At 42.2% G+C, this 26,958-nt stretch overlaps 1 protein-coding gene across 5 annotated transcripts in view; it reads left to right on the forward strand.

The window, feature by feature from the left end:
* The window catches only part of AMMECR1 (AMMECR nuclear protein 1), a 107,929-nt gene that overhangs the window by 25,485 nt on the left and 55,486 nt on the right, over window positions 1-26,958 (forward strand). For all 5 annotated transcript variants that reach the window (XR_011329449.1, XM_069810969.1, XM_069810966.1 and 2 more), the window contains exon 2: window positions 1,314-1,851. Coding sequence is in view for 4 of the 5 variants with exons in the window: in XM_069810969.1 (XP_069667070.1) it covers window positions 1,314-1,851 (538 nt within the window). In the remaining variant the exon portion in view is untranslated. The remainder of the gene's footprint in view (window positions 1-1,313; window positions 1,852-26,958) is intronic.

Consider the following 26,958-nt stretch of genomic DNA (forward strand, 5'->3'; position numbering starts at 1 on the left):
GATAGAAACCCTCAAAGGGCTTTTTAACCCATTAGTATTAGAGCTCTAGTAACTGGGGTTTTTCTCTCCAAATCCATGATAATTCAAGATCCAGACAAAATTAAGACCATGAGGATGCTGGAGAAACCATTTCCAACAAGAAATATAAAACTGAGTCTCTAAGTAGTTTGTGACTGTGAAAACTTTCTGTAGACTGCATTTTAGCTTGACTAACTGCATTTTAGGCTGACTGTCTCTCTAAACTTGCGATATTATTTTAACTCTATGTGGCAATCCTCACTCCCGTCTTACTTGATATTGCAGTGTTGCTATTCTATGTCAAACAGCTGTTACATCCCATGCCAGAGATGGCTGCATAACACCGACGGGTGAGGTGTTATTTTCTAAATATACGTACATACAGCTTTTGAAGTACTTTATGGCCGTTTGCAAGTCTCTCCATAAATTCAGATATATCTATACGTGAGGCTAATACAAAACACATTTCCCCTCCCAGCCCGGTAGCTTGGTAAGCTTAATTTTAGATGTCTGGAGCACTGCAGGAACTCACATCTTTTCCCTCTGGACTTCCCATCCCTAGAGATCTTGCCATGAGGAAGCCTGGGCTGCAGGCACGGAGGGCTGTAGTCTCACAGGGTCACGGCCACTTGCCCTGTAGCTGAGGGCCTACTCTCTGAGCTGCTACTTATTGGATGTGAATCGCCAAATCTGTAATTAAAAAAAAAAAAAATTATATATTTATAAAGCCCGTGGCTTTTAGCCATCACTATTGCATGTTTAATTGGTGCATCCATGCACTCTCCGCAGGCTCCCAGCCTGCCGACTCCAACACTTTCCCCCCTCCCTCCTCTTCCCAAGAGGAAGGCATCTCAGGTCACTTGAATTATTTAGCGGGGTGTTTTTAACCATCTCAAGGGCTTCGCTTCTGCCGCGCGGCTCCTGCGGAGCTCGGGTTTGTGGGTTTATTTTCATCTATTTATTTATTTATTTTTTTTTTTTTTAGCACGCGGGGTGGAGTTGCTCCACTTCCCTGGCAGAAGGAGGAGAGAAAAGCACCGGGGGGGGAAGGCGAGAGGGGTGGCTCGGCGTGTGGAGGGGAGGGGAAAGGCCGCCAGGCCCCGCCGCGGCCGCCACACCTGCGGGCCGCGCTGCCCCCTCAGCCCCGGCCCTGTCAGCCGGGGCCACTCACCGGGTCGCTCTAACGCAGCTCTCTCTGTCTCTCCCCCCCCCCCTCCATCTTCCTCTCCCTCCTGCTCCTCATTCATTCTTCCCCCTTTTCCCGCCGCCTCCCTCCCGCTCCCTCCCCGTTGCAGGCGGAGCGGGCCCGGCAGGAGGCGGAGCGGGCCGCCGCACGTCCCCCGGCCGGTCGGCCGGCCCCCCCGCCATGGGTCGGAAGCGCTGCGTGGGGGGAGACGGCTCCAAGATGGCGGCGGGTTGCTGCGGGGTGAAGAAGCAGAAACTCTCCAGTTCCCCTCCCTCGGGCTCGGCCGGCCCGGGAGGCGGCGGCAGCGGCTCCCGCTGCGGCGGGGCGGCGGCGGCGGGGGGGGGAGGCGAGCCGGGGGCGCTGCCCCCGCCGGGGGGCCCCCGCCTCAACGGCCTTGGGGGGCTGGCGGGGGGCGCCGCCGGCTGCGCCCTCTCCCCGCCGCTGCCGCCCAGCTGCGGCGGGGGCCCCGCCGGCCTCTCCCCGCCGGCCGCCTCGCTGCTCTCCTCCCCCGGCGCCGGCTCCGGCGGGCCCGGCTGCAGGAAGATGGTGGTGTCGGCCGAGATGTGCTGCTTCTGCTTCGATGTGCTCTACTGTCACCTGTACGGCTACCAGCCCCCGCGGAGCCCCCGCTTCACCAACGACCCCTAGTGAGTATCGCCGCCGCCGCCGCCGTGCCCCGGCCCGCCGCCCCAAGCCCGCCCTCGTGGGCGCCTCGTGCGCGCCCGTCCCGGCCGGGCGCCCTGCCGGCACCCGCCTCCTCGCCCGGCACCTTCCCCCCCGCTGCCGCCGCCGCCGCCGCCTCCCGGCCCCTGTCCTCGCCTGGCCCCGGGGCCTGGCCCTCGGGCGCCCCCGCCCCGCGGCCGTGCGGGCGCCGGCCGGGCTCCCCGGCGTTGCCCTGGGCGCCGCGCTGCCCTCCCGCGCCCGGTTCTCCTCAGGAAGCGTCCCGCTCCGCGCTGCCCGCCGGCTCCCCGCGTTAAGCTGCGCTGTTAACCCCTTGCCGGGCCCCCCCTCCCCTTTCTTGGACTCGCTAGCGGCATCTCCCCTCCCCGTTCCCTGACACCTCCGGCCGTGCCGTGACCGCCCCGGCAGCGCCCTGCTCCGGGCGAGCCGCCTTTGTGCGAGGGCGTCGTGCCGGGCTCCGCGGGGCCCTGGCTTGGTGGCCGCGTCCGACCGCGGGCGCTTCGCGCAGCCCCTTCTCCCCGCTCCCGGTTTGTGTCCGGTAGCGCCCGGGTAGACCGCTCCGTGCTCGTCCCACCGGTAGCCCTTACGGGGACCCCTTCGCTAGGCAGCCTCTCCCAGCCCGCGTGTTGTGCGTGAGGACGGGCCTCCGCTTCGCCGGTGTTGGATGGTGAGTAGTACCCAGTGTGAGAGACCTGTCGTGCGAGTCCCAGATTTGTGAGCGCTGGTGTACCGGTACGTTCGTAGCGCTACTTTGGTCTCAGACTGCGCAGAGTCCTTGCTTTGTAACCACCGACCCCCTGAAGATCACCCAGCGTTAGACATCCCGAGTCCCTGCGTAATCCACCACGCCAAATTCCCAGAGTTTCGAACAGATCGCATAAACACCTGTTACTCCCATCCTCCTCTGCCTCCCAAGCCTCCTTGCAAGAGCATCCACCAAGGGCCTGCTTCGTTCCCATCCCTGGCCACTCTCGTTCGGTATATTTGTCTTGAACCCTGTGCCCTCCTGTCTTCAGAACTGACCCGCCAGGACGGCGTTGCCCAGCATGTCAGCACCTGCAGCCTGCCTGCGCCAGGGAGCTGGGCATGCTGTTGCAGATAGAGTTCAGCCACTTCAGGGAGCAACTTCTCTCTGACAGGAAGTTACTTCCTCTCAGCTGGGAAGAGTTACCGAGTCGCTGCACGCTCCGAGTTTGTTTGAATGCAAAGTTAACGTAAGGCGTTGCTGAAATTAAGTTTCCGCTGTTTTACTTTGCTTTTAAATGGGATGGAGCTCATGCGGTGAGTTTCCAAGATTCAGCTGAGACTCGAGTGTGTTGGTCCACCAGAGTGCATGTCACTTGTTTCCTCTTAGGTATAGCATGACTATCGAATGAATCTGTGAGAACCCACCCATACTTTATTGGTACTTAACAAATACAGTTTTTCTGTGTATGTCCTAGACCCTCGTGCACCCTCACCAATGCAGATGGTTATCGTGCAGTCCGTGTTTCATTAATGAGATGTAGTGTATGCTTCTCGGTGTTTGAAATAATGTCATGTATTAATGATCTTATTTGGAGTCCTTGCTGTTCTAACACCCAGGATCTATACATCTCTTGCATACTTTCAGCTGCTGTCATGACAACCCAGCTCTGTGGATTCCTACTTAACCTGCCACCCCAGCAAGTCTTCCCTGTATGCTCTTCATAACTCCTATGTGATTACATCAGAGTACCAATAATGAAAGGAGGGCAGGGAGACTCCACTGTGAGTTTCTTTACCCAGGTCTTTTGTAAATCCATGTCTGTCCTTTTGTAGATACCAACTGTTTAGGAACTGCTGCTCTAAGTAGCCGTTTTGCTTTGCATTGTCCTGTATCTGTTCTCCATCCCAGATCACTACAGGTTACAGCATAAGCTTTGTGCTGTTTCACTCTTGCATTGCTGTAAGAGAGTTGAATTCTGTCCGTGTCTCTCTGTAATGGTATTACCTTGTTGTTGTTACGTTTTTTAATTGTATTGCAGAATGTTTTGTTGAACAGCTTAGTGTTACTGTCTCTGTTTTATTAGTGGAGGAAACTGAGGCAGGGGTGAAGATGTTGCCGCTGAAGTGTTTTCCAGGAAGCACTTTGATTCCTCTTAGTAACCAGTAGATCACTTCACCTTTCTTCTCCCACTTCTTACTTTAACAAGAACACAATAGCAAATTAAGTAAAATTATTTGTCTTTTTCTAAAACTCACATGCATGGTTAAGTGTTCTTCAGATTTAGTTGCTAGACCTGGTGAAAAGTTGCTGTGTCAATGGACTTCTGAAAATGGCACTGCCATTCAAATTAGTGATATCATTTCTGCTTATTCCCATGCTTGTGCCAGCATGCGCGGTTGTACAGATTGAGAAATGATCTAATCATGATTTTATTTTTTTCCCTGGTTAGTTTTCACAGAGATTGGTTCCCTCTAGTTCGTTGCATGGCTTCACAAACACTTGTGCCTGCACAAGTGTGAGGTGGGAATAAGCAGACAGATGGCAGAACTGCTGCTTTCAGCAGCCTTGTGAGCTGATTATGTTTGTGCAGTTGGGGAAGCAACTTTGAAAAAGTTGTTCAGTATTACATACAAAATTCTAAGTCGGTGAATAAATTGCTCCTGCTAAGCATTCAGAGGCAGCATGACTTCTAGGATTCAAAAGATTTGCAGGCAGTCTTATCGATAACTGGGTAGCTCACAAAAATACGATGTTGTCTTTGAAGCTGAGCTTCATCCTGTATAGCAAAAAAACCTGAATGGAAACTGGCATTTTTTAGTGAATCTGTGTTGCAGCTTTCTGCCTGGAATCCCTTTGGAGGTTCTGCCTGTAGACCAAAATATCTGTTCTAAGAGTAGTAGTCTAAAATAAGTGTTTTTGTGAGAATTCTAGAAGTATTTTTTTTTTTAAATTACATTAATTACAAGGAGGATGAAAGACCTGTAAGCAGGTATCCTCACACAAGCATGACTCATATTCCTTGCAGGTCTTTGAACAATGAAACTGGGCACGATCAAAGAAAAGCAGGTGGCTGAATCACTTGGACAAGAGGTTCTGGTGTGTTGTCTTTTGAACAAAACCTGCTTGTGACACCTCCAGATTTTTGTAACTTTGATGCCAAGATGAGGACCACGCCAGGGCTCCAAGGGAAGGAAATTCGGAGCAGTTAGTAGGAATAAGACGAAATGCCTGCTTTGAAAGGGTGCAGGTTTTGGGACTCTAGCACAGCCCATACATGGATGAAATAGTTGGCATTTTCATATCTCTGACTGTAGTTCCTAAAGCACAGGCTGTGGGGTGTTGGTCGAGGCTATTGCTAGGGAGCTGTTGGGTTGGAGAGAGTGACTCATGGAGTCAAAAGAAGATAGCTGGAAGAAACGGAATCTGTCCAGCAAGGTCTTGGTGAGAATCAGCTCAGCAAATCCTTCCAGCCACAGGCTTCCTTGTCTCTTGTAGGCTTCCATTGATCTGCCAACACTTTATTCTATCACTGTCTTAATTGAAGAGCTTTCTTCTACCTATAATTTCACTTTGAGTTGCTCTCTAAGCCACCCCTTCCCTTCTTCTGCAAGGCATGCACTTTCCCCTTGCCTCTACCAGTGTGGCTCTCAAACTATAGGTGCGGAAGGAATGTAAAAATTATCCTGGAGGTGTGGAAGCTGATACAAAGTTTGAAAATTGCTGCCCCAGACAAAAATTGTCACTTACACAGTGTCGTTCAGACACTGTTCTTGCAACACAGTTTGAGTAAAGTTAGGGAACACTGCAATTGATTAAAAGCAGGTTTTTTAGAAGTGGCAATAGAAATAAATTTTAAGGGGATGCAGGAGAAGTTGTAAAACTGTTTTACCCCACTCATTTAGGGAGAAGGAAAACCGAGTAGCCTTTTTTTCCTGTGTTTCTTACCTTTCTGACAAATAACTTGCATCCCTTTACTTCCTTTCTGGTTTGGTCTTGCACAGCACAACCCATGCCTCTGTGACCGGTGGAAAGAATACCATGTCCTGCCTTCCATTGTGGAAGTGGAAAAGGGCCACCCACCAGTGTGAAAGGGCTCAAGGTTCATGCTACTCACTACTATTTTTCTTCTAGTAGGAAAGTGAGCATAAGTGCAAGCATGCGCAAGAAGGTTGTGACAGGATGGGAAGGGTAAGTGTGTGAAGAGGAGCATAGTTGAAGCTGTGCTGTGGGGAATGAGGAGGACTTCTTTTCTTAAAGATTGTCACATCTCTGCTCACTCTGAAGATTTCCCGTGGCACGCAGAAATCACCCTTCTGAGTTTTTGATGCTGCACAGTGTCTGTCTCAAGCTCTTCAACTTGCCTACTTAATTTTTATGTTGACATCTTTGTGGGGAAGTCTTATAGTCCCTTCCTGAAGGCTGCCTGCTAGTAAACAGCGTTATTTTAGTGGTGACTACGCATACTTGACAAAATTTGTAAAGGGAATCATTTGTTCTGCTCCTGTCATCTGATACGTGGTAACCAAGAACGTGATTTTGCAGCTGGAATGGCTAATGCGGCCTGTGCCCAGCTTCCCGTGTGGCTGAGGAGCTCTTGGGAAAGGTATTTACCACGAGCGCCTGGCATCAAATGCCTACATGGTGGCTTGCTCATATCCTCCTCATCTGGCAGGAAGGGACTGTGCCAGAGGCATTAAATGGTGTGTATAGCTGATCTGCGTACCTGTGGTAGATCTGGTGCTTTAGGGAAGCATCAGAGCTGCTGTGCCTGCGCAGGCTGCCAGCCCTGTGCACGCGTGGAGGCTCCAGCCGTCGGGCAGAAGTGTTGCTGGCAACCATGTTCTTTGCCACAGAAAAAAATCTGTATGGCTTGACCATCTTCTGTGATGGAAGGCCTCTGGATTAAAATATTTTCTAGGTGATACCCAGTTTTGGCCTAAACACTTAGCTTGGAAATCCATCAGTTCCTTTCTTCATTGATGACTTGTAGTATTTTGCAGCAACTGTTTCATTTGGCTACAGGACAGAGATACAGATATGCTGTGGTGTTGGTGTGCCTGACCTTTGTATTTCATTGGGTTTTCAGATCTAAGATCTATCAGTTTATGTATTCTAGAAGGGTATGGAGTGGCAGTACTACACTACCTTAATTCTTCGTTAGAGAAGTTTGGAGATATTTAAATTTGGTTTAAAAACTTGGAGCTAGCTAATCTTGTGCCCATTAGTTTACACACTCTCAAAGTTGTGATTCTGCTCAGAGTGAGCGTAACTTGGTCCTGTAGTAAAGAAATGGTTCTAGGGTTTGTTACTGGCCATCCAATTTTTTGCCTTAGTTCCTGTGTCTTGATACTATGTTGGCACTAGTGGTGGTGATTTGCTAGTAGATTGAAATTCAATTTAGATTGAAATAGTTTAAAATTTTCCTGTACAGTCCCAAAGCTGACTTTCTTTTTTTTTCCCAAAATGTTAAATTACTGTCTGATGCTTTATTTTAAGGCATTGAAGAAAGATTAGGCTTGTCTGTAGGTGTGTACATATGCTTGCACATACATGTAAATAAAAATGTTAGGCTTGCAAGTTCATAGGATTACATGCTTTTCTCAATTTCTTGTTTCTTGGCTGCAGCCTGACTTCCTGTTTTAGTCCCTACAACTTATTGTAATGTTTAAAGTTGGAGCCTTGTGCTTGACTCCTTGCTTGCTTTGGTATATGTTTCTGTACAAGCATTTTTGTGAAAATTTTCCTGGAAGCTTACCAAAGTATGAATTTCATATTGTCTTTAAAAAAACAATGTTCTTCCTGCGCAGTTGTTACTCAGAGTTCAGCTGTACCTGTTGACATTACTATTCTTGATGTCAGAATTTTGAAATTTTGTTGTTTCCCTGCAGGACTTAGTTGTATGGCAGTGGAGACTTACTTGTGTGGCAGACTGTGCAATAATTTGTATTTATTGTCACACTCTGTAACATTACACAACAGCTATAATGATTGCTTGGTCATGGCTAAAGATCAACACCAGTCATAAAACAAAAAACACAACAACAAAGCATGCAGACAGGGAAGTCTGTGTGTCTGACTTCATTCTGTTTTTCATGTGTATGTTGTGGTTTTGTATAAGCTTCAGTATTTTCTTCTGACTTAACACGGTCTTTGCTGTTGAATATTAAATGTTGGAATACGAAGTGGTGGCTCTTTCAGAGTGGCATTCTGCGGTAGATGTTTTTAAAATACAGTGCAGTAGAAAATGTGTATTTTGGCTGGCAGTGGCAGTGCTCAGCACGGAATTCCCAGCATATTTGAAAGCAGGACTGGTGAATGCATCTTGGTACAGCAGAGGAGGAAAAGGGATAAAGCTGCCTGGCTTCAGAAAGAACTTACCTTTGCCAGTAGGTTCGTCTTCTGATATGATTGGTGAATGGAGGAAATATTGCTGTGATAAACTCCAGATTAGGTTAACTATAATTTGGGGGCTTTTTCATTCATAAACTCATTTCAGTGAGCTGTTACGTCCAAATGAGATAGTTTCTATTAGTACAGGAGATCGCATCACAGACAGTCCTAGGGATGGACCCTGGTTTTGTTTCTTCAGCTAAAAGCAGTCACCACAAAGTTATAATAAATGCTCTGATTCACTGCAATACTAGTTTTGCAGAAGTTAATTGTTCTCATACCCCTTGTTAGGGTGAGGAGTCAGCAGCCACCTCTCCCTGTGCCATCAGTCTGGTCACTCATTGCCTCCTTTGTTTTAGTTACATTCATGTCTTTTGTCATGTTTTCTTTTACTCTATCTTGTACTGAAGATAACTTCCTGATAAAGATTTCTGTGGATTTTGCAAATTCAAATTTTGACATTGTTTTTGACATCATATATTCCTATTTAACCTGTCTGCCTGTGAGAAAAATACCTTTTGGGTCTGGATTTGACTTAGTTTACGTGTACATCTAACTCTAATATTCTTTGCTAGAAATTGTTGAGAAGTTAATGATTTAAGAATGCAAATATTTTATTTGGAGTTACTAAAAGAGTGCAAAGCTCTGCCTCTTCTTCAGTTGTGAGTTAAACACGTTGTTTCTTATGACAACTTTATAATTGTAATGTTATCTAGCCTTGAATACTAAACCAAGAGAAATCTAACGTTGGCACTTATGTTGTCGTATCTGTTAAGAAACAAGTGTGTGGACAGTTCTGTTATCAAGCCCTAAACATCCTTTTAACTGCTCATCTCCAGACAGATAGGGAGTAGTTGCTGTTGTTGACAGCTAAGAGGTAATCAGGAAATAAAAGTTTGAAAGACTGGGCTAGCTCGGGTTGCTTAGTTTACAGATCTAGGCTGTGACCAGTCGATGAATGAAGTATATTTATCTAGTCTATAGTTTTTGGTTCTATCAAGGCTCATGCCGTAATTAATGGAGCAAACTCAGTATGCCAAGCTGTCTGTTTTTACATTAAGTACTTGTTTACAGTTAACTGCAGGTTTTCCATAGCATCAAATTATTGTCTTCAGAAGTAGAAGCGCTAGTATGCTAACACAGAAGTTGTTTGAGCCATATACTAGTGGTTTCTGTGGTAAGAGTCTCTATGGAAGGCAGGAAAGTTGCAAATTACTTAAAAATAATAGCAGACTTGTCAGAGTTTGGCCAGTACAGAAACTGTTGCTAGGCTGGAGGCCAAAACAAGTCCAGTTGGCCCTGACCCTCATTAGCAAAGCATTATGAAAATGCTTGACCTTTTTTATGATGTTTATGCTCCTACAGAGTGGGGTATTATATTGCTACTCAGTTTAGCATTGCAAAGTTTGCATTTAAATAACAAGATGGGGTAGCTCTACTCCAGTTAATTCACAAATTCTCAAAAACGTGTCCTTAATAACAAAGCATGTTACGGAGTGCAATAGCTATAAAATGGAACGTAGCTGTTAAGTTGGTCCTAGTGCTGCATTCAGATAGCATATAGTTAATAATTTGAACTTGGATTGACACATTATCTAGATTTCCTTAATGTTTGGTAGCGCTGTGGTATATGCTGACTTACCAAAAGCTGTGGTGTTTTTCAGTCCAGCACTATAAACAATAGGTATCGTTCCTGGGTTACTTGTATGACCTTTTAAAAACCCCTTCATTTTCATAACTGGGGTCTTGTCAAAAGGGATCAGTGTAAAGGGCTTCATTTGTCAAGTGGGGGACCCCCCTGCTCCACTGACCATAAACATTTATTTGGCGAGATATTTGTTGCGTTTGTCTCATCTCTTTGCTCCTGCTGTCCCCCTAACAGACTGCACATGTGTTTCTATGCCTTATAAGATATGCCTTAAACTTTTGTGATCTGACTGGGCTTTGATAGCTTCCTGGAAGGCAGTGCTTGTTGTAAGTATGTGAATATTGCTTTGCCACACTGAGTACTTGCAGCCAAGGTTATTAAAGTGCTAATTTCATGAGAATGACATCTTACGGAATGCAGAACAGCTCACTGAGTTGTGGCAAGGTCACTGGGACAGCGGCCATATAGAGATGCGTATATCTTCCCAGAGCACTCGTGCCTTTCTGGGACTGAGTTCTCACAATCCTTAATGCTGTAGAAAATCTCATTTTATGCCCTTCTTCTCATTAGCTTGAACTCTGTGGCATTTTTGGCAAGGTCCTGCCTAGGGCTGTGGTGTTTGTAATATATGAGCCATAGACATACTCCTGTAACTTATGCTTCGCTGGCACAGGGTAGATTCCAGCATCTGCGATACTGCCTGCTCTGCTGGGTGGGAGTTGGGAGTCCATGTTTGAAACAGAAGAGAAAGGAGGGAAGGATCCTTGTCATAATCCTCTTCTAATCAGCAACAGAATTATATCTGCTTCATCCTTTCCAGAGTTAAATCACTTTCCTTGTTTTCCATGTGGCATTTTCCACAGAGATAAGAATTGTGTGGATGAAGCTCTAGAGTTCATGAGTTTTAGGTGTATTATGAAAGGTGGAAAAAAGCGTGTGATCCTCCACTGATGGGCAACAATGTGGGCCAACTAAGTAAATCTGGTTGCTTCCAGCCCGTTTTCCAGGTGACTGTAAGAATATAAGGATTAGGTGCCATGCCATTTTCCTTACCCAGTAAGTAAACACAAGGATAAGTTCAGCTGCCCGTGAGTGACAAGTTGCAAGGCAGTTCTTTTCAGTATGAATAAACATGTTAAAAGACTGACTTTTTGGGAAGATGATGTGCTAGGTGGAGGTCCCTTGCAAGCTTTATACGGAGAAACAAAACTTTTCTGGTCCTCAGTACTTTGACTGCCACATTAAGCAGACAATGAATGCCAGTTAGAAAAGTGTTGCACCAGCCTCCTCTAAGTATTCTTTCTGCAGAGAGTATTGGAGGTTGAGGAGGTGGTTGAAAAACCCACAGAAAAGGTGTAGTCGTAGTGAGAAGAGAGTGAGGAGAGAAGCCCTCTTCAAAGACCGCTGCAGTGCCTGAAGGTAGTTGAGTAATTCAGGTGATGTATCACGTAAGCATGAGGGGAACTAAACTTCAGCAAGCCACTGGCCCAGATGAAAAACTGCAAGCCAAGCAATAGAAGGCAAGTTCTTTTGGCACAGTGTTGTACAGTTATCCAAACTCTGAAGAACCAAATGGAAATGTAATATTAAAGCTAATCCCTATCGACATGCTGAGAGAATGAAATTCTAGTGATTAGACTCACTCTTCCTTAAGAAATGGGAGGATAATTCTGGCTCTCTTTCAGTTCAACTGGAACTGAAAAGTAAACAGATAAGAGGCAGGTGGCAAAAATCTCATGTGGGATACTTGCCACCATAATATCTGGGTTCTTGTAAAATACTGGGCATAAAAGTTGAAAGAAAATAAAGATTGGTGCTGTTTATTTGGAAGGAACACTGGATAAAACCAAGCATTGAAAATAAAGGGTTATAAAGAAGGATAAATAGAATACAAATTACCTTTCTCTTATTTCACAGAAAAAAGATTGAAGTGAGACAAGTATTCCCATGTACACTTACCATTGTGGTTTCTTTTCACCTCAAGGATAAATTATTGGCGGTTTGCTGTGCTTGGACTATATTTTAACATAGAAATCTAAGCCACTGCAAAAAGTAGCTCCCAGTAGTGCCTCTTTTTGGGAGAATATGAAATCTGTGCTTCAGGTTATTGGGTGCCAGCCGCTTTTTTTCTTTTTCCTTGTTTTTTTTTCTTTTTCTTCCCCCCCGCCCTTTTTTTTTTTTCATTTTGGAGGATTTCAAGGTGTTAAGTTTTTTTTACATATGTAATGTAAGTGGCTTGGAATAAGCTACTCAAAGACTGCCTACTACCCTATGCCTTTCTGCTAACTTGAGTGTGTTTTCTTCTTCTGTAAATGTGTCAGAGATGCTCAGCAGCAGATGAGTCTTATTTGTCATAAGCTGAAAGTAGTCACACTAGACAGGATAGATGAAGATAGAAGAAGATGATGAGCACTCTGCTGCTACAATGTGTTTTATGCTAAGTGTTTGGAAATAAGAAACTCTTGTCCCTGCTAAATAAGTGGGCTGTTCCTGAATGGTTCCTGGTATGGTTTCAGTAAATTTTTGCAGCCTGTTTGAGACTGTCAGAATTCATAAATTGAATTATGGAGGCTATAGGTCTGATTATTTCTGAAGTTTCCACTGAAATTTTGTCTTGGTTTAAAAAATGTCCTTTTTTTTTTTCTAGGAAAAGTGCTAAGCCATTGAGACATGCTTAGATATGGTTTCATCTTGAAAGTCCATATGCTACAAACTGGAGATGTGAGATATTTGCTTTTCCTCTGAGCAGCAGTCATCTAAATGTATGGATCATCACAGACATACATCTAAAAGTTAGGCAATATGAGCATAATATGCCTTCTTGGTTGTCACTTTATGTAGAATGTTTAATGGAAATTGCTCTGGAGGAGTCTGGTGTGGTCTCTGACATTTTGACACTGAAGTTTAGGTTTTTGGAGATACCAGAAATTTCTTGGAAGAGGCCATTGCAGAGAGGTCAGTAATCTTCAGGTGGTTCCACAGATAGGGCCTCTATTTGCTTTTAAGTGGTTGGATAAGTCTAAAAAGAAAGAGATAATCTTACATAAAAACATTGATTTGCCATTGGACCATTGAGTGTTTCTAGAGTTTTGCAGGTTCTGTCCAACTTCTCTGTATGCAAGTTATTAGAGGAGGCAAGTGTGAATTGAAGGATAAATCACTGCAGTGAGGTTTGGAAGACTTGTGTTTTGTTCCTGACCATGTCATTATGGTGGACAAACCTGGATGAGACCCTCAATCTCTCTACCTTGTGTTCTTACTGAAAAATATAAGGTACCTCAACCTACTTTTCTTTGTTAAAGTAGTAGCAAGAGGGACTATAGAAATTGGCTATTGTTGCGATTCTTTCCTTTGACTGGATTACACTGCCAGGAAGCTGTCCAGACTCGGCTCAGAATATTTTTGCCTAAATTGGCAACTTAGAGGCATACACTTTTTTTTTTTTAACTGTTATCCATTATATCTGAAATGAATCATGGTTGTATTAATGTTAGCTTGAATCCTTCAAAGGCTATTGTTGCTTCTCAATTAAGTCAGAGAATTTTCAATGAGGTTTTTTGTGGGTTTTTTTCCATTTGGTTTTCTTCTCCGTTTGGGTGCTCCTAGTCACAGTATCCTCCCTGGTATTTTTAGGCTACTGTTCAGCACATCCTTTCTCTGAGAATAGTTTAGACAGTTTTAAGTCTGCTAGCACAAGTCAAAGACAAGACCTTCCAAAAATCATATTGTATAATTGTTTCTGCTCTAGGCATCCTGTTTGTCCTAGTCACGTGAACACCATGGACATTTTAGAACTGGGAGAAGGGTATGGTTACCCATTTACTGCCCTGTTAGAGCCAGCAAACTATGGTTCTGTAGTGAAACAAGATTCCTTGATTTACTGAATGTTGAAAAATGGAGATGAACAGAAAGAGAAGGTAGGGTGGCAAGGAAGGTACAAGCAGTGACTGTGTAATGACACTTCCCCAAATATTTTTCTAGTCTTCAGCAACTTGCAGTTTGGGATGTCTTGAGCCAGAAGTGATGTCTTTTATCAGTAATTCTCCCCAACACCCCACCCACCCAACAACAGGTAGATTATAATGAAATTTTAATGAGGCAAAGTTGGGAGGAAGATCAGAATGCTATACAGAAATGCTTGAAATATTTAGGGGCTATACTGTTAGAAACAGGATGAAAATCAATATTTTAAGAGAGCAGCTTCATGTACTTCAGGAGTAATTAAAAACTGATTCTGTAAGTTAGGAGTTTGTTTCTCTCCTTAGTGGTTTCCAGGTATTACCAGTTGAATGCCAGTTGTCTCTTAGCCTTCCTTATGCTATAGATATGTAAAGGGCAAGTGGCTATTTTAAAGAGAAATTATCAGTAAAAATAGGAATGTATTAAATACAATTTTACAAGAGAGTGGCTGAGATCTTACTTGTAAAACTTCATGGTTCTGCTACTCTCAGGAGAAAGAAGTTTTCTCTTTGCAGAGCAGGGCAGTCAGAGTGCCTGGAAGAAGTGTGAGATCAGTTTGCAAAGGAAGAGGAGAAGAGCTAGGCTGCTTTAGAGGATCGGAACAATAGCTGAGAGGTACAAAACTTGATTGGGGGTGGTGTGTATGTATATGTGTGTGTCCATACTGGTGTATGTATATATATGTTTGTGTGTCCATATATATGTGTATATAGGAAGAGAAAGACAAAGGCACACAAGTGTTTAAACTAGATGCCAGTAGTGCCAGAAGAGCAAAAGAATACAAAATGACTTTGAGTAAGATTTAGAGTGCAAGGTTTCTACTTACTGGAGCAGTATGGCTTTATAGTAACCTTTAACAGGATTAGCGGGGGCAAGTAATCCAAATAGTTTAGATAGATCTTGATCACTTTATGATGAGAAATATATGATGCATTGCCTTTGGTAGTGAGCTTAATAGATTTGATAGTTTAAAAGGTCCCTCATTCTCTCTGAGTTCACTGGGGTGGATTTGGGCTTTAGGTATCAGTGTGGGTGTTTTTCCCTTCTCATGGTCCTCCTGTGGAAGGGGACTGATGGATGGCAATAATCCTAGTCCCTTAGAGGCTTCTGCTTTGGTAGTATGTTCTAGATTGAGGAAATCTTCTGGTGATGAAGTTTTCAAGAATGAAAACATTTGTTTTGCCATTGAAAGTTATCAGGCTATCGTGACAAAGCATATCTTGTCCATATCATATTATTGTCAGTTTATTTCTAGCTTAAAAATTCTTTTTTTTTTTTTTAATTGACACTTGCAGATGTTGGTAAATTGTTCATGTCCTTTTGTACAGCCATAGTAGTTAGTAATGATCCACAGGTACTTCTGACATAAAATTCAGTGCTGTCACTAACGGCTTCTGTGTCTGAATCTGGGGATAGGTCTTTTAAACTGACACTGATGCTTTTTTTTTTCTTTTAAAGAGAAGATTATTACTGGAGAATAGTGATGCTAGATGAAGTTTAATATCTCTAAGGACTGTTAGATGAACTGTCTGTAGGCAGCTTCTGATAGAAAGTGGAATAACTTGGTTTTGAGCAGATTATTTGTTTCAGTATGAGTTCAGAGATACCCAGGTTGGCTCTCTGTGACCTGTTTAGGTCTAGCAGGATTACTAACTTAGTAAGTGGGGGTTGTTTTCTGATAAACTGTTTTGCTTTAGCAGAGAAACTTTTACTGTTCTTTCCACCATCCTTTTGGCTTGAGTAAGACGTCTTTCTCAAGGTGGAGACGAACAGAGGCAAACATTGGTCAATAACAGAGCTCTGTGGAGGTAATGAATTTGGAGAATGTTATGTGTATAAATAATTTTTCACTGAATTGGAACTGAACCATAACTCAGTAATGGTTCATGTTGAGCAGGGAATGGGGTATTGCTTTTCTGAACACAGTATCTTTGCTGCTAATAAGAGGGGTTGCCAAAATAAAACCTAAGGAAATGACAACTCAAATGGCAAACAAAGCATTTGTTAAGCAGTAATTTTTTTGAACTAGTGATACTGAAGACTTTACTACTTGACTTCAGCCAACTAAAAAAATGGCTTTTGATTTGCATAGCAATTCGTGACAGCAAAGAAATGGAGCAGTTTAGGAGCACAGGTTTTATGAAAGGGAATAACGGGGAGCTGAAATGACAGGCTCACCCTGATGTATCTGAGGAAGTCAGGGCTTCCACATTTACTTTGAGATGTCAGAAAACTTCAAATTGATGGGTTTTGAAATTGTGGTATGTGAACAGCTTTTTAAGCAAAGCTAGGTTTTGGTGGGTTTGTTGTTTGTTTGTTTGTTTTTTTTTTAAAAAAACAAACCCAAACCAGCAAAGTGAGAGAGCAGGTGATTATTGCTTCCCCAGCTGACAATATGTTTATTGTTTGTCAGTGTTTTAAAATGGTTGTTCTTCTGTTTCCACTCATCTCAGTTGAGGTTTCCCCCATCAACTGAAGGATGGTGACTGCTGCCTGTGTGTTGGGCTTGGATGCAGTTGAGAGTGGCAACTCCTAAGGAGATAAAACTGGGATCGATGGTCAAAGGAAGAGTTTGGCCTCACACCATGAGGTAAACTGCTGAGGTGGAACGTGCCACCTCCTGTTCATGTGTATGATCTGGCGCAGAGCTGAGTGCTGTTGATGGGGTGGGTGCTGTACCAGTGGCTGTACCTAGGCAAAGTATGTAAATCCATGCTTTGGTTTTTAGTAGAACTTGCTGATCAGTGTAGACCCACCTGTCACAGGTTACCAAAAGAAAAATAGGTACCAACCTCCAGTTCTCAGGTCTGGTGAATAAAAATTGCAGTCTGGAGTCTGGTCAGTGAGTGAGATGATAGTTGAATTCTTCTGCCTTGAAAGACGTGAAAATAGGAGGCCTGGCACCTTGAAGCATTGCACTGAGAAATCCAAAAAGGAACAACTTGGACATCTCTGTTATTTTCAAGGAATTTATAGCCTTTTTCATAGTCCTTTAAAAGCCATCTACCATTATAAGTGTGTTGATTTTAAAAATAAATAGGCAGTAGGATGGTTGAATCTTTAGTCTTCTGGAATAAAGATATATCTTCAGTGGTTTGGCCTTTAGAAACTTCATTGACTAACTAATGTACAGATTTAATAGCAAAATAATACTGCCCTTCAGGTCAGTGATTTGGTCCACAGCTGGTTTATTTAAGTTAATTCCCAGAGTAATGACTGAATTATGGTTGTGTGGGATCTGCTCATGGATAGTGAGTTGTTGGGGGCTTTTTGGTAGTATACCAGATAACTATCTTTAACAAAACTACCAATTTTATGCTATATATTTTTGTGACAGAGTTGTAGCATACAGTATTGTCAGAGAACTTGGTACTACTTTTGAAAGGCTATATATATTGCTGGTGCACAATGTAGTTGTAATTTCATGTTAGATAGTTTCAGATATGTTGCATAATTTTCCAAGTTAATTTGAAAATGTAGTTAGCTTTTTGCTTTCATAAAATGGTATCTAGTGAAGAAAAACAAAACAAAACATGAACACAGAGGTTTTAATGCATCAAAATTAAAATACACCCTGGTTATTTTCCAGTGTTTCCAGGCTGATGAGATGGTTTTTGAAATTCAGTTTTGACATTTGAAGGGATCTTACTGAAGGTGTTCTGTACATAGTTATGAGAGACTGTTTGTATCTCGTGGTGTTTGAGAGAATATTTAATTTTAGAAAGAAATGTTTAAGCTTTGTTGTGGAAACACTGTAGTCTCTTTGCTTGAGGTTAGTTCTAGATCTTCCAGAATTTTGTTTTCCTTTAGTAGTGTTAGTGTTGAATAGCTGACCATCTTATGCGGTGTATTTGTATCCTGTGAGCCACTTGAATGACATTATAGAACTGGACTGCAATTTCCCAATCTGACTTCACTCACATACCAAACCTATTGCAGGCATAATTGATGGTGTGACTATAGTCTGCTGGTTTGGGAAACTAATGTGAGTTAAATGCAACTTTTGGATGAGACTGCACCTCCATGGCAAACAAAACATCCTCACATATGTGCCCCACACCCTCACTTGTACTACTTGCATTCATCAGTGTATGCTTGCTGTGCTGTTTCTGCTTGATAAGTCAGCAGCAGATACTTTACTGTTTTTTGTTAGGTTATTTTTTTGCTGAGTTGTAAGACTTTTTTTGCTGAGTCTTTTAGCATGCTAAATGCCAGAGCTGGCTTAAGGGATTGGGTCTTCCCATACAGTCTGGGAAGAGATGGGGCCCTTGCAACCAGCCATTATTAATTTTAGGCTGCCAAGAACTGCAGCTTAAGTTGCTTTAACCTGGATTTTTTTTCTGCTCTGAGGATGTAACTGTTCTCCTGGTTGAGACTATTAGCCTGCTATTGTCTCCAGCAGTGCTGAAGATATTAGCGGAGAGAAATACTTGAGTTTCAACTTGATTTTCTTTTCACCTCAGTGACTTTTTGGCACCATCAGCAGGTAGACTGGTGCCTGCAAGTACATCCAGAAGCTGTGGATGAAAAAGCAATCACATAAGACAAACTTCCTTTCATGTATCTGCTGTTAGCAGTATTACCAATGGTTTGCCCTACATCCAGTTCCCCAGTCGTCAGAATAAAGCTTACAGGCTGGAATATAAGGCTAAACAAGGTAATGTGTTTGGCTTTTTTTTCCCCCCTACTGAGTTCATCTCGGTGCACCATGGTGCTTTTAAGCACGTAGTTACAAACATTGCAGTGTACAGCAAACCTGTGCATCATGGTTTTAAGATGGTGAAGTTTGCCAGGAGCCTGCAGTATGTAGCAGAGGAATGTACAGGCTGTCACAGAAAGTCTTGAGCCCCTTTTGGGTGGCTGAAGATTACACTTACAAGTTTTTTCCAAAATAAACCCGATTGATCCCTACCAGAAGACTATCTGGTGTTCAGCCCAGATGTTCAGTGAATCCAACAGCTCAGACCCCAAATTCAGAAGTATATGTAAGCTGGCACCAGCTGGGGGGAAGAGTTGTGGTCTTGGTAGGATTTCCTTTTACAGAAGCTGTGCATACTCTTTCCAATAGACTGTGGTTGTCTGTGTGCACAGTGATCTGATCTGCTATTACTTTGCAGGGATGGGAATCACATTTGCTTTTCTGTAGTGCCAGTCCCTTTAGGGTCTTTTGTGTGCACTGGAGTTACACTGGCAACCTGTTGCCCAGCAGTTCTTCAGTTTCAGGTTTGGAACTGTCCTGTAAATGTCTGGTCTAAGTGAACTACATCTAACTTGTCTGTTCAGCCTAATGCCTCCTCTGTACTTAAAATTGACCTAGTCCCTCTGACTATACTATAAAGATAGGTGTGAATGTCTCTCCAATTGCTTCACCAGTAAAGACTGGATACAGAGTGTTCAGTGAGCTTCTCTGTATCCCTTTTTCCTTCTGTCATCCAGGTATCCCTTTTTCACTTTGGCTGGCAAGAGATCCCACTGTTTTTTCTAGTTGGTTTCCTGCTTTTCATGTATTTAAGTAACTTGCAAGGTGCTACCCAAACTTTTTTAGTTCTTTATTTACTGTTTACTTTTGACCTACCATGTGTTTTATAATCTCTTCTGTTCTCATTAGGCAAGCTTTCTGTTTTTAAAAGCTGACCTCTCTCCTATGCCCTCCTTAACTTCCCTATGCAGTCATGCAGGGTGTAGGCTTTTGTTGCTGAGGTTGAGGTATTCTTTTGACTGCTTTTGTTTTCTCTTCTAACTGTGGTGAATGTTTTACCTGGTCTTTTAATACAGAATTTTGTCTGCTTTTGGGTTTTTTTTGTGGGGCATGGTGGTTTTGCTTTTAACAGACTCCAAGCTGTTGCACTTTTTTTGCTGTTTGGATTTCTTCTTTTAGGGTTGTGTGTGTTGCGATTGGTTGTTTTGGGGGTTTTTTTTGAGGGGGAATGGGTTGGGAGGATTACTAATTACTTCAATTTTTTTTACACTGTTCCCTTACTTGAATTTCATTATCCATGTGCCAAATACTTTTATGGCCTGCTGTATTCAACTACAATGTTGAAATATAATTGCATTACAGGCGCAGTTACAGAGCAGCTTTCCTATCAGTATCCTTTAACTAGGTCTTGTGTACCACTCAAAGCCAAACCAAAAATGGCATCTTTTCATGTAGGTCCCAGCACTAATTTCCAAGGAAGCAGTCATTACTTGGGGGCGGGGGGGAATTCTCTACATGTCATTCTGATGAGGCACAGGGTCTACTTTATATCAGGAGATTTCAGTTGCCCACTGTTACTATCTTTCCTAAACTTGCAACTTTATAATCTCCCTGAACTGGTAGTGCAGTTGATGATACATCTTTATTACTTGATTATGCGACTTCTACCGTGACTTCATTGGGTCTCTCTTCTCCTGTAATATTTTATGCCATTAAATGTTTATATGTCCTCACATACAGTGCCATTCCCCACCTGCCTGTTGTTTGTCATTCCTGTTGGAACTGCTGAGTAAGCAAGCTGGTAGCCTCTCAGCGTTACACTGGATTGATTTTTCCTCCTTCCACCAAGTCCTGGAGATGCTTTTTACTCCGAGGGTGTCAGGTGAAGCCAAGCATTTGGGTTTCCCATGTGTTACTTCTGAAATTTCTAGCAGAAGTGTAGAAGTGTTTGTAAGTTCCAAAACTCATTAGCATACCAGTCTCGCTGACTGTGGCATGACTAATGTGTGTGCCTAACAAGTTCTTCCTGTTCCCATCATGCCTAAATCCTTTCCCTCTGTATCATTGACTTCCTGTCTCAGCCTCCCTCTCAGGCCTCGCACGTGGTCTGGCAGCATTTCAGAAAATAACACCATGAAAATCCTGAATGTAAGTCTTCTGCTCAGTGACCTGAGCTTACTCTCCAGAGCATCCACCCTGTGTTTCCATACACTGCCGTTACTATTGTGGATCCTGCGGACTACTGTTTTCTTTGCTGAATCACCAAGTAGCCAATGTAGATGCCTTGTGAGGTTGCTCCCTTTGCATCTGATGGGCAGTGTGCCAGCTGATTGTCAGATGCCACAAATACAGCTAGCTGTGTGTCTGGTAAAGTTGTCTGATACCCCCGCCTGCTTCTTCCTAGTCTTTAAGTCTGTCTGCTACAAGGAGGATCCCTAGTTCAACAGGACCCAGTAATATCAACTGGAGGTTGGATTGCTTCTAAGAGATTAGCTCTGACCCGACTTACAACCACATGAATGCTTGAGATGGCAAAAGACATGATGAAGCATGGAACAGAAAACAAGTAGGCAACATGGGAGTGCCTTTTTCAGGGGCATTGCTAGTTATCGATTATAGAACTGCAGTGAGGTTCATACGAGGCAGTGTTTTGTGGTTGGTTTGTTTTCATATTTTTTTAAACTTTTTAGATTTGTTCCCTTGTAATGAAAGCATAACCCTAAATTTGTCAGTCTTCAAATATAAAAAGCGCATTTTTTTTAAGCAAAATTGCTGTATTGTAGACAGCATCTCTGTATCTGAGTGAACTTGTGTTTGATAAGAGACAGTGAAAGAACTGATGTCCCAAATGAGGATCCACTTAGCCCTGTATGTTGTCTCCTAGGGATGGCCGACGGCAGATACCTCTGGAACAATATAAGAACAGGGGAAGCCTGTAAAGATGCTGCTGTGTCATCCAGTAATTTCCTATACTAGAGCCGGTGTCTTTGTGTTTATTGGTTGCCTAATTGTATGGCTAGTGACAGCATGTAGTAACCAGTATGCTTGCTCAGAAAATGGTGCTTTGTCTGTTGTCTTGATGTCTGAGAGTAACCAAGGCATGTCTGCTGTGTACTAAAAATTGGGGCCTCAATTAGATGCCCTGGCTCTATGTATTACTGCATCATTGTATTACTAACTGCGGTTCATCCAGCTTCCAAAGGGACCAGCAACTGGTCATCTGGCCTATCACTAACACAGTTCTCTGTTGCCTAAATGCTAAGTGTTTTTCTTGTTCAAGGTCAGCATGGTTGTATTTACATTATGAGCAGTTTTGTTCTGTCTTGTGCTTTGCCTAATCTGCTAAAGCAGCAATGTGCCTGGAAGCTCCTCTGCTTTTTCCAGCAATATAGGCTGGTGTAATATAAGTAATTATCTTTCTTTAAAAATCTTACTGCTGTTCCTTTTTGTCTAAGCTGTACTGCATGCATTTCTTCTTGGGGGGTACAGATGTAAGCAGTCATCATCCCTGTGCTTTTTTACTGCCCCTTTTGCCTCTTCCTCTGTTTTTGAGCTGACATCCCTGCACATGCTCCTGCACAGTGAAAGGGAGCAGAGAAACAAGCTTGGTCTAAGTTAAGCTGGCAAAAAGGAGAGAGAGATATTTTTAACCATATCAGTTCCCCAATCACATACATGTTTGTTCCAGAACAAGAAAGGAGGCTATCTATCTGGGAATGGGAATGTTGGGTGAGGCTGTTTTTATTTCAGCAACAGCTCCGAACTTTACTATTACTCAACCATCTATGCAGTCATTTATGATTTAAAGGGTGGAAGGACATTGAGAGATCATCTAGTTCATCTGAAGGCATGATAATCTCTGTATTTTATATCTATGCTGACTGACAGATGTCTGTCTTAAGAACATCCAGTCTCCATAGCAGACATTGCTTTCAAACCAGTGAGAACTCCCTGATGTTGAGTCATCTTTGTCAGTCTTAAAAGCACTGTCTTTAGTATGTCTGTTCTGTTGCAAAAATAAAAATTCCATTTGGCTCTAATTCCAGCACTGTATTTAGTCTGCCTTTGAACTGTTGTCTCATTGGTTAAATTACATGGCTAAGTTCTATACAAATAGTGCAATCTAGAGTGCATTGATTTAAGAGTAATTCTTGTGATCCAAAAGATTAATTCATTCCAGCTGTAGAGTTAGTGAAGTCTGAATTAGAGGGCAAATTCAAATTCTGCTGAGGCTTGTTTTTTAGCTCATCTTGCAACATTATCATGAGCTTCTTAAAACCAGTACCAAAATAATTGAATGTTTATTAAATTTTCAAAGTTATAAACTTTAAAAATGTTCAAGTACACTCTAATGTATCTTGTTACTGTATAGTTCCTGGTGTTTCAAGTCTCTTGCAAGCTACTGTTACACAGTGGACCTTTAGAATATGTAGTTTAACATGAAGAAGGATCAATGATTTTTTAAAGGAATATTTCTGAATGTTTGGCTGAATTGCAGTATCTCCTGTCAGCTGACACCTTGGCATATAAGTTCTGTAACATATTACTGCTATAAAAAAATCCTGCGTAGTTCCAGTTTTTTCTTAGGTTTCTTTAAATATTTCTCGTTCCTTTGAACTAAGTTTCACTTAAGCAGAAAACTCCTGTGTGTTAATTTCTCACAGGCTTGGCAAATTCTCAGTTATTGGCATAAATTTTTTGTTCAGCTGTTTATGTTGTGCCCCTAGGTGCTTATGTCTCAGCAAGCATCATGCATTTGGCAACTAACAAAAAGCATTTTAAAGGTCCAAATGGATGCCTTTATGACTATGTCTAGTGTCTTGTATGTATAAAGTGTGTGAATTTAATTAACAAAGTTATTTTCCAGAACAAATTGCATACATTTCTGCCTGCTTCTACTCATTCATCTAGTATTTTGAAAGAACAAGGTGTCTCAGAGTTAGCTGAAATTCATTAAAAGATAAGTTATGATTCATCTGTAGCAGGAGAATCCCAGTTATAGCTCTAATAAAATTTTGTGTGACCTTTTAGTAACTACAACTCCTGGTTTTCACTGATGTCTTGACTAACTGCTTCAGGTAATATTTCAGCAGAACAAAAAAACCAATTTATGAAAACCCAGCATCCCTGGTGCTAATGATCACTGGCAGTTTGTGTAAAACTGTCAAGTAATCAGAAGGAAAAATTCAGTATCTTTGTTGGCAATGAGAACAGGCTTTCTTTTAAGGTACTATGTGTAGACTCTAAAGGGTAGGAGCTGTGTGTTAAGCTGCTGTCTGAAATCTGTGCAAAACAATATTCGCTGGCTCTTGGTTTGTGGTTAATATGCAGCAACTACTTGTGAGGGTGGAATTGCTTGCTCTCTTAGAAGAATGGAAATAGTGCTGTAACGCTAAACTTCCAGACTTTTAGTGCCTAGAGGATGCTTTTTCTCTATCAACTTTCAAAACTAATTTTATGCCTGAATCATCCTGTTAGTGACAGAAGGGGAAACGTTATACCAGCACCTCAAAACTAATGTTTGCTGCATTCTTGCTAGTGACTTCTAAGGAAAGAAAGCATCTAGGAGCTGGAGCTATTCTTATCTGATCTCTTTAGCATTGTCTTCACTAGTCTTTTATGGGGAAAAAGTTCTGGGGACCTTATGCAGCTTTCTAAAACATTTTGGATGTTGTGTTCTTAAAACATTTGGGTTTGGATTTATTTTACTTCATGGAATTTTGGGAAAGTGTTCTGCTGAATCCTTTCAAAGCATTCATTGCAAAAAAAGACTATTTGAAGGAAAATGCTTTCACTGGAAATATTTTGTCTCAATTCCAGTTTGTAAGTAGAATGATCATAAACTATACGTGACATCTTTGGTACTGAAATTGTTTCAACTTTGACTTGCAAAGCTTCCAGTTATGTGTGTTTAGGGTGACTATGCTGCATCCTTTAAAATGTTTTTCTTTGACATTAGTATCTCTAACACAGGACTACTGGCTCCTCCTCAAAAGGAGGCTGCATAGTGTTGCTGGGGAGGATAAGTAGTGTCAGTCCTTTTAAGTGCTTGTTAATTTGAACACTTGTTAATTTGCTAACATGTTTGTTAATCTGACTACCCTTGAACATGGGGTACATGGTTTTGAGCTCATTTTTAGATATGGGAGCAGTATGTGGTTTTAAGTTGCTCATTTTCTTTGAAAATTGGGTGGGGAGGTGACTTTGGCTGGGGACCAGTTCAAAACACTTAAAATGTAGCTAAAGTTATTTGATGCAAACTATTTATTGGATCAAATGTAGTACTTTCCTGGTTTTTCTGTCTACAGCTATGAAAGGGAACATAAAATCATTTAATGTCTTCTGGGGTATAAGAAAGGTAGGAATAGCCAGGGAGAAAATACCAGCTTTGCTTTAATAGTTTGTGAATAGTTTTTGTTAACAAACCCAATAGTTTCAGTGTATAATCTGAAGTTAGTTTGAGTTGATTAAAAGAAGTATAAAGCGTGACTAATAGTAAAGGTATTGTGAAACAAAGTTATATTCCTTAGAAATATTTAAATATGCCCCATAGAAAGTCATAATCAGGTGACTGCAGACTCTGAAGTAATAACATTAATAATTTGTAATGACACTGAATTGATTTATTAACTTCATAAAGTCTTAATTTTTCTGCTCTGGTTCATAATTGTGCAATTGGGGAAAAACAATTTGCTTAAGTAGGTCAGAGCATAAATGCAAACAGTTTTATCATGTAAATATACATATTGTTGTATAATTTTATTAAATGATACAAATTATGGTGCTTAATAACCTAGAATACACGTTGACGCTTGTTCTTGGTTGCTTTTGACATGAGAGCAAAAGTTTATCTGGAGGTACAGTCCATACTCTGGATGCTTTTAATAAGCATGTGTACTGTCTTGAAAGATTAAGCATTATTTTGATAAGAGGAGCTAAGTCTTCATATTTGCATTCTAAAATTAAAAATCTCCTTTCTCATAACTTTTTACTAAGTTTTTGGGAACATGCTGAATGCTCCAGAGGTTTTAGTCAAAATGAGGGTTCCAGAATTTATGAAAGAAAATAGCAACCCATTTAGGGAGAAAGGCCTCAAAACTCACTGACTTGTAATGGGTATGTGGAATGTAGTAACTTGAGTATTACTTTATTTCTTCTCCCACCTTTTCAAAAGCTGGTCACAAAGGGAGATTGATTAAATATGAAAAAGATGGAGGGAGGACAGAAGTGGAAAAGGAGATGGAAGAGGATGGGGAGGTGAAAGAAAGGATAAAAATACATGAAATACAGAAATGAGCACAACGGGCAGAAGAATTAATTTTGAAGCATAATGAGTTCAGAGTCTGATGGAGGCAGGAGTACACACTGAAGCTGTCAGTTCCCAGATAAAAAATTGTTTTTTACATTTGTATATACCAATGGTATTTGGCATTGAGGATACATGAGTGCCCTACTACTTCCCACAAGGAGCTGTGTGGAGCTGGGCTCCTGTGGCTTCTCCATCCCTGCCATTCTGATGCTGGGCTGCCGAGAAGGCTGGAATCCCATGGGTTGGAAGGCTCCCTGGCTTGGCAAGAGATGGGACCTGGCGAGTCCAAATGCACACCTGTTTTTCATCACTTTTATCTTGAGCAGCATCAACAGCGCCTGTTACTGCTGTGTTTCTGTAGCGTTCGTTGAATAAATTGTGATTTTTTGGTCATTTATTCCCATTCTGTAATGCTTTGTCACATCTCAAATTGTGTGAGGCTGGTAATGCTGATCAGAGGGGTGTTATGTGGTTATGGCTTTGTTATAAAACAGTGTACAGTTTAGCAATTCCTGATCTAGTGCTTAATAAGAACCAGAATCAACTAGGCTAAGTGCAGAGCCATCCTATCTGCTTTGACACGTATGGTGCTGTAGTGCTCAGATAAGCATGCTCGCCTGGAAGTAGCTGAGGGATGCCTGTCTTCAAGCTGCATTGCTCCTAGGCCTCTGCTGGGACACCTGTAGGCACCTTTAATGGAAAGAATATATATAAACAATCAAAACTTTTAGAAAAGGCAAAGCTGATTATTTATTGTCTTTAGTGATTTTTGGTGTTGAAATAGAGATATTTGGTTGGCTGGTTTTGAGGAGCATGTATGTATGTTTACCTTGGTGGCCAGGGCTTGGATAGGATTAGTAGAAGTTTACAAGATAGAAGGCTAAACCGACTAGTCAGAGGTAAATGTGGAAGAGCAGGGGATCATGGTGTGCATGATCACAGAAAATACTGTGATAATACCCTGTTGAGGAGCCTTGGCATCACAATTGCAGTGTTTTAAAGAGGATGTAAACTCTTGTCCCATTCTGGTAGTTCCTTTTTATTTTGTAAGCTTTTATTATTTAAGACTAGCAGACTCGTTCTACTCGGCATTCAGAGG

This window comes from Haliaeetus albicilla, chromosome 23, assembly GCF_947461875.1.
Source record: "Haliaeetus albicilla chromosome 23, bHalAlb1.1, whole genome shotgun sequence".
NCBI classification, from domain to species: Eukaryota; Metazoa; Chordata; class Aves; order Accipitriformes; family Accipitridae; genus Haliaeetus; species Haliaeetus albicilla.